Genomic DNA, 13,563 nt, shown 5'->3' on the forward strand with positions numbered 1-13,563 from the left:
CTTTGATACGACAAGGAAGTCTTGTATCGATTTACATCCTGCGTTCAGCCGAGTTCACATCTTTTACCACATTTTATAAATTGTCGTATCATGTAATAAGAAGTAGCTTAATATCAGAAATGTTCTAACAGGCGGACATTTAAAAGAAACATTTGTACCCATATGAGTCCAAGCCGTCTTTCAGTTAGAATGTATGCGCAATGTTGAGCAAACCGCATCGCCTCCTCCAGTATCAATAATAATAATAATAATAATAATAATAATAATGATAATAATAATAATAATAATAATAATAATAGCAACAACAACAGCAATATTATGTACTTCAGAAATATTGTGCCGTGGCACAAAACGGACTACCGTGAAGTCCGTCCCTTGTATCCAGATGTGAGTAATGCAACTGGCAAGATAATTAGACATGAAAACAAAGTTGAAAGCAAAATCTCGAAAGGCGACTTTTAATAAACGCATACAGTTACAGACTGTTGTTGGAATACACAACGTAAACCGAATAATAATAATAATAATAATAATAATGATAATAATAATAATATCATATGACATAAAGCCATAACAATTTGGGATATCCCAAAGTAGATACATGGTACTGTGAAATAAAATAAAATCGTGTATCATAATCAAGGTTATTAAAAAATAGCACGCATTTTAAAAGATATCTGATTAACTATACAAATTGTAATATTATTGTTAAATAAACGGCAAACGATATCAAGAAAAGTAAACACGCTTTTGAAACACAGCTTCCGTATAAACAACGAATAAATAAACAAATAAATAAATATATAAATAAATTAGCACGACTTTCCAAAACACAACTTATGTCAGTTGGAGTGAAACGATTTTGGCCGTGTCTGCGAGGACTTCTGATGGCTACATTTTCGCACTCAGAGCAGTTCAATATACCTTCCAGTATTCTATCTTGCATCACAGAGGTGGGCGAACTTTCCAGCCCAAGTGTAGCATACACAGATTTACACCTTGTCAAGGGCCACATAGTTCATTAAGTAAAATAATTATTTGAAATAGCAAAAACAAAAGGTTTTTCTAAATAACATCTAATTAATTTTCAGTTGTTAATATGTTGTTAATATTTGAAAACTTAAACTTAAACTTCAAAAGAAGCACATTTATTTGATAAACAGAGTAACATAAAGAGAGTCAGAGCGAACGCTGACTTGTTCCTAGGCCGCATGAAAACCCTTGGCTGGCCGCATGAAAGCTCTTGCCGGGCCGCATGAAAACCCATGGCGGGCCTCATGAAAACCCTTGGCGGGCCGCATGAAAGTTCTTGGCGGGCCGCATGAAAACCCATTGCGGGCCGCATGAAGACCCTTGGCGGGCCGCATGAAAGCTCTTGGCGGGCCGCATGAAAACTCTTGGCGGGCCGCATGAAAACCCTTGGCGGGCCGCATGAAAGCCCTTAGCGGGCCGCATGAAACCTCTTGGCGGGCTGCATGAAAAACCTTAGCGGGCCGCATGAAAGCTCTTGGCGGGCCGCATGAAAACCCTTGGCGGTCTGCATGAAAGCTCTTGGCGGGCCGCATGAAAACCCTTGGCGGTCTGCATGAAAGCCGTTGGCGGGACGCATGAAAACCCTTAGCGGTCCGCATGAAAGCCCTTGGCGGGCGCATGAAAGCCCTTGGCGGGCCGTAGTTTGCCCACCCCTATTGTATCAGATCCCCACTGTCTCTAATACTAACCTTGTGTAGAACAAGGTTAGGTATGTTGTGCATTTGTAAGCATTCCATGGTATAGAAAGCTTAAGTTATATACTGATAGACGGACTCTAATTACTCGGGTACCTGCATTAAGTACAATTCGCATATTTGCATCATTCTTTTATCAAAAGTATTTTTTTAAATGTCCTTTACAATATACTCTTAATACTATGTCAAGAATTGTTAGTGACATATGACTGATATCGCAAGGAGAAGTAGACCGATATCGAAAGGGGTACATTACCGATATCGAAAGAGGCATATTACCGACATCGAATGGAACATGGAACCGATAGAGCAAAGGAACATATGACCGATATCACTCGGCGATATCGATGTGAAAACGACGCATCAAAATACATCACATCCAATATAAAACGTGTACAGACTGGTTCAAAAGAGTATACTTTTCACCATACGACTGCATATTAAGTTCTTTTTCCATGACTAATATGCCGCTCAAAGGCTGTCATCGTAAAACTGAACAACTTCATAGAGACCGCTTGATGACATAAAGAAAAATTATTTAATTGCCTGCTGCTGTAAAAATTACAGTAAAATATTTTCTTCATAACATTATTAATGTCAATCAACTAAAATGTGAAAACGAAATGTCACAAGAAACATAGACCAATACAATCGATAAATATAAAATCTGGTAATTACGGATATTTGCATGAGTAACTTAATTGTAACGGTTGTGATTTACTTCAGTTACATGGTTTATAAGTTATTTTGTACACGAGTTACATGCATACATTTAAAACAAGTTTAAAATGATATAATTTTCATGTATCAATACCCACAGCCGATGCAAAAGCCTTCCTAATGTTAAGTCAATATGCGGAAAATCTCCAACGAAAGCTAATATTTCTCCATATCAATACATTTTCAAGTTCAGGTGATATTCTTAAAAAAAAAACTGAAGAATGTGAGTACATTGTTGAAGTAAGAGACTTGCTCTCGTAATTGTCTACATACGTAAGGCGCGATGTTTCCTTTTTCGCATCGCTTAGGGAATTCTCGTGCGAAACAGTTGAAGTCCACTCCCCCCCTCCCAGTGTACTGTTATTAATTCAAAGTATAAGCAAGGTTTATTAATTTACTCAAAATGACTTCGAATGAAAGTTTCCACTGCATGCTGGACCATCACAATTTCGCATGTGGGATTACGTACTGATATACAAGAAATGCCATTATTACCAAGACGGGTAAAATAGCTGGTTTGATTGGGTAATTAACGTTTTTCGTTTTAAATGTTAATCTTACAGCATGTATCAGTATTTGGTACTACATACTATTGCATAGTGTTAGGAATCCGATTCCATGATAAATACATTATTCTACAGACCGATAAGTGACCAGTTAATTTGCCCACGTGCTGCCTTGTTTTAACTGATATTGCTTTTCTCAACAACAACAACAACAACAACAATAACAATAAGAAATAAAGAAGAGAAGAAAGATGAGAAACGAAAAATGTCTGAAACAGCGAGAATGAGGGAGACTTGAATATGAACAAAACTTAATCACATCAATCGTATGCTTTTAAATGGTGACATCGCTGAAAGCGAATAATGCTGGAACAACCATGTCTTGTCAGAAGTATTTGCAACATTCCAGGACTGCTTCATCGCAATTGATGGTTTACAAACAATCCGTTTAGCACTCCCAAAAAGTTTTAAAGAGAAAGGCCTTTTACAATTTAAAGCAAAAAGTTGACACTCGAATGAAATCTGACAGCCATAGTTCCATTGTTCTTGTTGTGATGTAAAATTGTCCAAGACAACAAGCACCGATTAAACACATGCAATACGTATCTGCTAATACCGTTAGTCTAAACTATCACTAAAGCCTTAAATACTCAGTAACGTTACGCCTGCACAACAGGAAGAGTCTCGTTAGCCCTGTATGCCCCGATTCTGGAGTAGAACGACTTCATAATGGGTAAGGAGTTTCTCACGTCCTGTGGATCCCGATTTTTCATCTGACTTATGTGGGTGTGTGACTTGTACAGTCGGAACGAGATCTGCTCCACTTCCCGCGGAGACTTCTTCTGGTAGCTGGGAAATTTGGTTCTTACCAGAGGGTCCTTGGCACGTATTTCTTCTGGTGTGTATCCAACGCGGGAGATCGTCGGTTTCATCAGTCGACTCACAATGATGTTGACTTTCTTTTCGGGTGTATCTCGGAAAGCTGGGGCCCTGGGTAGCATAAAAGGTTCGTCTTGTCCGTACCTGGAGACCCTAAGCGTCCTCTGTTTCAGCTGCATGTTTTCCCGGGCGATTCTTAGCATGTCAAAATTCGGATAGTCCCCATCTCCCCTTCCTCGATATAGATCCACTGGGGACCCGCTGTACATGTATCGAATGTCATTACTGAGGATGTATTTGTATGTCACATGAAAAGGGTCTCCTTTTCCACCGTTCATTTTTTGATATATGTTTGAATAACACAAGATTCTTCAAAACGAATATTTTTATTGTCTTTCTGAATTCCGTGAATATATCACTCTTGTCAGAATGATCTAACTCCCATTTAAAATAAAATGCTATTGGAACATCCTGTTTTTGTTAGGTCCTGCTTATATATGCAGCTGCTTTTACGTATTGCCCGTGTTTTTCCCGCAGACTGTCTCAAATTGAAGTGCGTGTTTTAGTCGTATTCCTCCTTGTTATATGACAAATCCCCGGTCCAGTCCTATCTATTATGCGGCAGAAAGCTACAGTTCTGGCACAGGACAATACACACGTTGAATATTAGATAGATATTGTTCCCAAACAGCTAGGTTCTGTTATTGTCTCATCCGAGCTAATATTTTGTATTATAATCCGCCTTCACATGTGATTCTTTAAATTATCTAGTATCTAGTGTATCAGACAATGTAAATAGGTTCCTAAACTGTAGATGTAACGTGATTGTGCACGAGGGATTTACTTCAGTCGCTCATCGCCAATTTTGGTGTTGTTCCATTTCGAACATACTTGGCCAATTTGAGATACAATGATATATTCTGCTGAATGTCTGCTTTCTTACCTGGACGTGCACACAATAAGATCCATCAAGTTCAAAGAACCCCAGAAATCCCACTTGCAGACGTCTTACGTGTGGCGTGTTTGAATTTGTTTGACGAAACTAATCAAACGATTCACATTTAAAAAAAAAAAAAAAACATAACTAGAATCGCAGACTTTATTTATCTATTCATCGATATATGTTCAGTGTCACTGGGCAGTGGTGTGCTCTTATCATATCCAGTGATTGCTATCTAGGGGGATTTTACGATCGAGTTGATCAACAAAAATGTTGTTTGAACTGTTAAGGGGCTAGGGTAGTCTGTCTGTAGAGTGATCAAGAGGATTGCACTAGGCATAACGACAGCCATTAGACAAATATACGATCGCAGGGAAGCATTAAATGTGGTTGTTAAGGCCCAGTAATTTATTTAAGCTGTAACTATATTCGTAGAACACGAATGCTCCACAACAGTGCCCGGAATGTGCTAACATCAATCATTAACCAAGATATGACGGACGGACGGATCGGGGTAATACTATATACCACACTGCTACATGCATAACAGTATACACTTTAAACATGTAAAAGAAAAGACAGTCCACTTAAATCGGGACAGTTTACAGCTAGAAAGAAAGAAAAAAGAATGAAACGTCCATTGCTCGAGTTCTATCATATATTATTTCCAACGATTAATGAATTATCACAGAATCGGTTGTACCGCTCCAGTGGCCTAGTGGTTAGAGCGTCCACCTCGGATGCCGGAGGACGTGGGTTCAATCCCCGGGCGAGTCATACCAAAGACTTACAGAAATGGTACTAACAGTGCCTTGCTTCGCGCTCAGCATTAAGATGTTAGTTTTAGGACTGGTCGGCTCGGTGTCAGGATAATGTGACTGGGTGGGACATCATGCTACATGTTTGCGGCATGACGCCCAAGTGCTAGACATCACAATAAACTGTCACACTGCAGGCAACGTAGTAGTATGACTGAAAAATTGATAAAGCTACGTTAAAAATCGAAAACACACACACACACACACAGATTATTGGTTGCATGTGTTATTAGTAGTATTTATTTTAACAACAGCAGCAATCTTAGTAATGTTGATATAATACTAATTAATTAATTAATTAATTAATTAATTATTATTATTATTATTATTATTATTATTATTATTATTATTATTATTAAATTAGAGAGAAAAGTAAAAACGTTTTGGTTATAGTGGTAGATGAAGATGTGATGGTGGTTGATGAGGCAGCAGTAGGTTGAAATTAGTTTGCTTGATTGCACACCAAATAAAAACGAATTCTGTACAACATGCTCTAGGTCCAACAACTATTGGCTTTATGTGGTCATTAAAATGAAACAAACCCGACAACCTGGAGAAAATGACAGAAACTTGTATATGAGACCACATATCGGTATCGATCATTACACATGAGACAGCAGAGGTGTTAGGTGATTGTGTTCGGGGCCGCTAACAAGGCACGCTAGCACTAGTAATTGGAGTAATTAGAGAAGGAGGAAGAGAAGACGAGGAAGGACGAGGAGGAGGAGGTGGTCGGGGTGGTGGGTAGGAAGTGTTTGGTTTGGTGTTCTTCGACACAGCAATATAAGTGAGTTATTGTGTGGCGAGACGATTAGAGTAAGTAGCTCGCCCAAATAAACGCACGGTTGCCTTTATATTTTCTGTTGTACCACGCGTACTAATCATGCTTTTTAAAAGGTAAATACGTAATACTTCTGCAGTTGCTTGGCTAAATAAATCTTTTGGCTGGTGTATTATTTCTAACGAACATATGTTTCACTTAATTTTAAATACAATGTCATGATATATTCCATTGTCATAAATTATATTCCCAATGGAATATATATATAGCCACCCTTGCTCAGCCCCAGCTCGTAAGTCGTGTATAACTAAGGTGTTATTACAAGCCATGGTTTGATGTCTGAACATTTCCGCAGGCTAGAGTTAATCTATTACGCAAGGTTACCGTGACCAGAGAGAAGACCTGGCATATTGGATCTGCACAGGCGTTAGATTGAGCGACTTCCCACCTATGTGTTACAGCTTAGTCATAAGATCAGAGGAACCGTGAGGGGGAAACGGAGCGTGTTCTAAGTATGTCCCCAAGTGGACAGACAGCGAAAATGACATTGTCCGCTACGTTTGATTGGATCGAATCAAAGCGAAACCCAATCGGAATTGTGTTAACAATTTCGATCCGAATTATAACTTCTGTCTAGCAAGCAAAAATTTAGTATCGGCTAGGAAGATCGCAGAGCAATATAGGGTTACTCCGAGAAAGCCGCTCGTAATTTGGCGGTAAAAATTAGAGAGGAGATTCTAAGGAAAGACAAAGCTTCGTAAAAGTCAGTAAGTTATTTGCAGAATATTAGGCATTGTAATTGTAATTATGTGTAGTATGTATACCTAATTAATAAGATCGTTTAGTACGTATACATACCTGTGTAGTGTTTAATTTACATGCATATTTGAAAAATGAGCTTGAGTAATATGTAGTGATTTATTTAGATTGTGGTCAGAATTAATTTTATCATTCCCTAATAAGTTACTTCGTAGTACACTAGTGCATTTATTCATGTAATATTTTAGAATGTATACATGCTTGAACTGTGAATTTAGAAAATTGTTGAAGTGTGTATCATTAGTTAATATGGATGTATGGATATATCAGAGCACGGATATTTGAATATGTGTGTACTTTGTACGAGTTGTAATGTAAGGAAATGCGTCTGATTGCCGTGATATTGTTTAGTATAATGGGATTAGGAATATGTACTGATGAGACGCAATTTATTGACATATGTATGAGAAGTAATTGACACCGTGTTTATATTAAGACGTTGTTTTACCGTACAGGAACGTATGAGTATTTCGATGTGAATGAATGCGTGACTCAGTAAATTTAGTAGCCGTTATCTGATGATAGGATGGGTAGTGTGAGATGAGAGGGGTAAGGAAAATATTGTACCGTCCTTGTGTTTTCACAGGAAGCTTTTTTTGGGGACAGAACGTCCGGTTCAGTTAAGTTCCGAGTCTCTGTGAGGGGAGACGGAAGCGAGACTGGCCGAGCAGTCGGAGTCGACAAGTCTAGTCCATGGAGAGAGTCGAGGAGGAGGAGGAAAAGGAGTCGAGGAGGCGAAAGTGGAGAAGGAGGAGGAGTATAGAGAAGTCGAAGAGGGTAAGGAATTTGGAGAAAGTCGAAAGGAGGAGAAGAAGGAATTGGAGGAATAGGAGAGAAGAATACAGAGATGAACAGAATACAATGACAGGTGGAAAGATATCTCACACTACTAATCAAATGGTGCAATAGTCTATCACAGGGTCGAGTGGAAGGAGATTACATGGGAAATTTGAAATATTTGTCTATTTAGTTGTCGTTAAATTGTTATTTGTTGAATTGCACATTTTTGTATATTCAATCATTTAACCGTTGGCATTGCTGACTGGAGGCTCGGAGCTTTAAATATATCTTTCACTAATTGAACTTCCAACCAAAATCGAGCCTGGGTGGGATTTGTAAATATAATATAAATATAACATAATATAAATATAACCTAAATATAATATGAGTCACAAGTAGTATATGGGGATACTAGAGCGTCAATGGGACTTAGTATTTAAAACACCCCCTGGGAACATATAGCGTCAAGGGAAATTTAACATGGAGAAAAATCGTGGGAACATATAGCGTCAAGGGAAATTAACATGGAGAAAAATCGTGGGACTGTTGAGAGTCAAGGGGAATTGAACATGGGAATAGGGACTGTATAGCGTCAAAGGAATTTAAACAGGGTGGACTGTATAGCGTCAAGGGAAATTGAACATGGGATTTTTTTTTTTTTAAATTTTTTAAAAAAAAAAGATGTAGGCAATCGAAAGTCATTCTCTTTTCGAGACCTATGAGTGGCCCTGAAAAGGGCCTTTGGGTTTCTTCTGCTTCTAATTTCTTCTTTTTCTCCACCAACTTCTTATTTTCTCTCCTACACTCTTTCTCTTCTTTTCTTTCTTTTTTTCTCCTCCTCTTCTTTCTTCTTCTCCTCCTCCTCTTCTTTCTTCCTCTTCTCATTTTCTTCTTCTTTTTCAATTTTTTCATTCCATACTCTTATCCTTATCCTTTCCTCTTCATCATCCTTCTCCTCCTTTATTTCTTTTATCACACCACTTATCATGTCCTTTACTTTTCTTAAGCTATTAATCTCCATCTTTACTCGATGGGGACTATAAGAATAGTGGTCTTCATTTAGTCTCACTAGCATTTGTTCCATTATGCCCAAATTGTCCAGGGCGTCTTGCAATGTTTGCATTTTATCCAGGTGGTTTGAAGCCATCTTCTCTGTAGAATGGCTTGAACGATGAATACTGTGGGTTCTTATACGAAAAGTGCCGACGTGATGGAAAACATCCCCCTAAAACATAAAATTGATCTTACCTAGATCATGACCAAACAACGCGCGGACGTGAAGGAAAACATCCCCCCACTTTTCTCATTTCATATGATCTACTATCCACATACGTGAACCATCAATAAACAAACCCCAAATCTACTATTTACACACGCAAATCATTAAAACTAAATCCATAATCTACTATCCATACAATCGTACGTGATAGGTTACAAAACCCAAACTATACTCTCCACATACGCTAAGAAACAATAAACAAACCCATAATCTACTATTCACACAAATATACGTGAGCGCTTACAAACACAAACACATACCCTCACACAAAAAAGAGTCAGTGTTTATATTCACACTACTCTACCTACACACATTGGCAAATTGATTGTTATTTCTTTTCTAGAGTATTGGGATAGCCCTGAAAAGGGCTGTTGGTTTTTAACTCCAGATGCACCTATCTAATGCTGGCACCTTCCTGGCCTGGCGCCACACACGCATCTTCTTCCCCAGTCTCCTTTCACCTTTTTTCTTGGGTGCAGAGGCGGGATATGTGGCTTCAGAATCCCAATTTTCTGTCTCTGGGATTCTGAAATTTCTTCTCTCCTTTTCCTTCTCTTCTTTTTTTCTTCTTTCCTCCTCCTCTTTCATCCTTCCCTCTTCGACAATGGCCTCCGCGGCCAGTTCGTTCAACAGGCATATTCCAGGTGCATCTGGAGTTCTAGCAGTTTCACAAACCTGGTGTTCATTCTGGTGGTGTTGATCAATCAACAAGGGTAGCTAGACTGAGTTTCAATTTATAGTGAAAGCGCGGACGTGAAGGAAAACATCCCCTAAAAAACATAAAATTCATCTTACCTAGATCATGACCAAAACAACACGCGGACCTAAAAGAAACACTCACTCACTTTTTATACTACCCATTCCTATTCTAAAAATAATTTTTCATTAATCACTTCAATATACTATTCACATACGCAAAGCAATCCAATCAAACCCCCAAATCTACTCTCCCCACACCTCTATCAGCAAAAAAAAAAAAGACATGATCTTAATCTACTATCCACACCAACGTACGTTAGCACTTACAAACACACAATCTTATACGCTAACACATACACTCACACTTTAAAAAAGAGTTAGTGTTTATATTCACACTACTCTACCTACACACATTGGCAAATCGATTGTTATTTCTTTTCTAGAGTATTGGGTAGCCCTGAAAAGGGCTGTTTTTTTTGTTTGCTATGGCAATCTTTTAGTTTCTAAGAATGCGACGTCCTTTGAGGATAGACTTTCTGACGATAGGTCTGCTTCTTCGGAAAGAGAAGAACTCTTTGGTGTCGATACGACAATCGACAAAGCCTCTGTCAGGTTCAGGTTCCTGCTGCTGCTGCTGCTGTTGCTGTTGCTGCTGTCTCTGAAGTCTGTACTTCTCTGTCCATTCTTCTTTCTCCCTGTTCACTTCTTCTCTGAAGAGCTCTTCTATCAGGTCTTCAGTGACTTTTAACATTCTCACATTCTCTATCTCTTCAGCTTTCGGTATCAGACTGTGTCTGACCCTATGCAAATTCACGTAGGCTTCGTTTAGCTTAGCTAGTTTGCAGCACATCTTCGTAGGAGGATGAGTCGACAATGGATGGTTAGACTGGAAACTTCCCCGGTTCTTAAAGTCAAAGCGCGGACGTGAAGGAAAACATCCCTCCACGGTTTTCGAGCCGGAACGTTCAATGAGTGACTTGAGAGGGATAGTAAGAAGTCAAAGAGCATGAATCAACATTCTTATAGCCAAACAAATGACAAAGGCATTTTTTTCAAAACACAACATTTTTTATTCAAAAATCACTTAACACTAACCAACAACTCTAACATTTTTAACAATAATCCAACAATATAACATCAAACATTTTTTCAAATCACAAACATTTTTTTCAAATCACAAACATTTTTTTTCAATTTACAGTCTACTTTAAACAGGGCTGACAACGTTGTGAATGAAATTGTGATTTCTACTGTTGGAAGTCATTAGGCCATTGATGGACACTACGTTTCCTAGCTTGAGACAAAAGATAAGCATAATGGTCACAAAACCATCGATCTACTTTCACATCGTTTCTAGAAGAAGAACGAGGATCAAAATGAGTCACTAAATGTTCTAAGGAATAGCCCAGGCTGCGATGATGCAGAAAATACACACAATATTGTCCACACACCAAGGAATCTGTGCCTTGTAATTTCACATTATTGAATCGGGTGGTTTGAGCATTTCTTCTCATAAAGTCAATGATATCGTCTTCCAAAGGGGGTAATCCGTACGAATCCAAATATTCCACACATCCTTCTTGAGGAAAGTAGACGGCTACCCAGTGGGTTCCTGGGAGATGACTGTCATCCGTGTTGATGACATAAGCTAGATGGTCTTGAGGTTTGCGATGAGGGAGTTCATCTTTAGCACAGACGACAGGATTCCAAGAAGCCGTATACGAACTGTGGTTCAAAAGGTAATAAAGTTCCCAGGTATCCATGTTTTGTGTGGTTTTTTCTTCTTCTTCACAGGTAATAATAAGTCATCAATTCGATCCTGACTTTTTGCTTGAAAATGTCTGACAAATAAACGTTTCTTCGTTTCGTCTCCTCACTCTGATTCAGGAGAGCTTCGATACGATGGATCTCTTGAGTGGTTAATGGTGGACAAGAATGTTCACGCAAGTCTTTATACCACTGGTGCAACACGTCTTCCTCCGAGATGAGACTCCAAGCATCGTCCAGATACTCGTCCAATTTTTCTTCTTGACTCAGCATCAGGCATTTATCGTGTTGAATTTGACTGGGATGATCGTTTTGACATCCATAGCAATCTTTCTTGATCAATTCCGTCATTTTTTCGACCAAGTGTTTGGCAAAACAGGAGACTAAATGGGCTTCTTGTTCTGGCCATCTTGACTTCATCATGATCACTTCTTCTTTTTCCACGGTCTCCTCACATTTCATCTCCAAAGTTTCTCCACTAGGTAAAGAGGGATAACAGTCTTCTATGGTTTCTAGTAATCTAGAATGACTGATCTCAAACTGTTAATTTCTATGGTATTATCGAATTCTGCATACAGGATGACGTTCACTGTCTCGTCCAGTGGCTTTGCAAACTGAAGTTCCACACGAATCTGGCCAGATTTTATAGGGTGGAAATGTCCCTCGTCGCTGCCTTGGTCTGGAGTGAAATCGAAAGCCCACAAAGCGTAGCCTCCTGCATAATCCTCGTACGTAATGCCGTGACTGGTGTTGGTTCCTAACTGTCCCGTGGCTTCGTACAGCGACAAGTACGACCTCAAGTAATTCTTCTTGTCAAAGTTAGGTTCGAAATGTCGGGTACACAGGGTCTTGCCATCGCGACTGACTTCGATCTTGGACACGTCAAAGTGTTGAAAGTAGAAAGGATTTTTAGCGATAGCTCCGTTGAAGGCTGTATTCTCGACCATACCAACGATTAAACGTTTGGGTAACTGTCCTTGGAACAGATGATCTTCGATCATGGATCGCTGTCCCCTAGGAATGGTGAAGGTTTTCACTTCCACACGTCGGATCGGATACTTGGCGGTCGTTCTGCTCAACGTCTGACTGATGTCGTTTCCCACTTTAGGTAACACTTCCACACGGCGTACGTAGAGTCTGGCTTCTTGGATTTTGGTTTTGTAATTATCGTCACTATCAGCTATTAAATGGAAAGCGGTACTGCTGCGATTCAGTCTCAGGCGGACATCCACCCCGTTCAGCAAATACTTTTCTTGCAACCACATGTCCAAATGCAAACGATCCATCAGTTCTAAACTGTGTCCGTCTTTGATTTTGTCTCTTCGTTCTACAAATCCCGCATTGTGGTCTTTGGTTGTATCAGTTTTGAATGTTTCAGATTCGCCTGCATCGTCAGCTTCCCATACCACACAGGCTATGAGATGAGTGTTCTTGGCGTCTATTCCGTACGTCAAGAGATTTTCCAGGTACGCTCGATAAGGGTAAGTATCCATGCTGCTACTGACTAGTTTGTTATTCAAGTACAAGTCCACTCCGCTAAACAAGGAATGCATGAAATTGTTGACGGGAGCTACTGGCTCAGTGTCTATAGCATTTCCATCCTTATCTTGAACTTTGACTTTCAAGTACAAGTAACTGCTATTCAGATCGATGTAATCTTCGGGCTGTCCTTTGATTTCAAACTCGATGGGAGCGAAATGGGTCAATGAGGAGACGGGATGAAATTCCACCCATTGGGATTCTTGCATGGTCATCATGGTGGGTGGCATGGCAAACAGATCCAGTTTCGTCTTGGAACAGGCGCAAGACTCTCGGTGCATCATTTTTTTGTTGCTGTGTCTCAGTAAT

The 13,563-nt window shown here is 39.4% G+C and overlaps 1 protein-coding gene across 1 annotated transcript; it reads right to left on the reverse strand.

Moving 5' to 3' along the window:
• Positions 1 to 442: 442 nt before the first annotated feature.
• LOC149794512 (uncharacterized) lies at positions 443 to 4,940 on the reverse strand. The gene has a single exon (XM_089968763.1). It carries the CDS (start codon positions 4,168 to 4,170, stop codon positions 3,613 to 3,615), a length of 558 nt encoding a protein of 185 aa, XP_089824889.1. The 5' UTR covers positions 4,171 to 4,940; the 3' UTR covers positions 443 to 3,612.
• Between the last annotated feature and the right edge of the window lie 8,623 nt (positions 4,941 to 13,563).

Source organism: Sinohyriopsis cumingii, chromosome 8 (assembly GCF_028554795.1).
Source record: "Sinohyriopsis cumingii isolate HCF-2022 chromosome 8, ASM2855479v2, whole genome shotgun sequence".
Classification (NCBI taxonomy): Eukaryota; Metazoa; Mollusca; class Bivalvia; order Unionida; family Unionidae; genus Sinohyriopsis; species Sinohyriopsis cumingii.

Excerpts from the sequence above, each read along its gene's own strand:
- LOC149794512 (XM_089968763.1), bottom strand. The coding sequence starts at position 4,170 with ATGAACGGTGGAAAAGGAGACCCTTTTCATGTGACATACAAATACATC.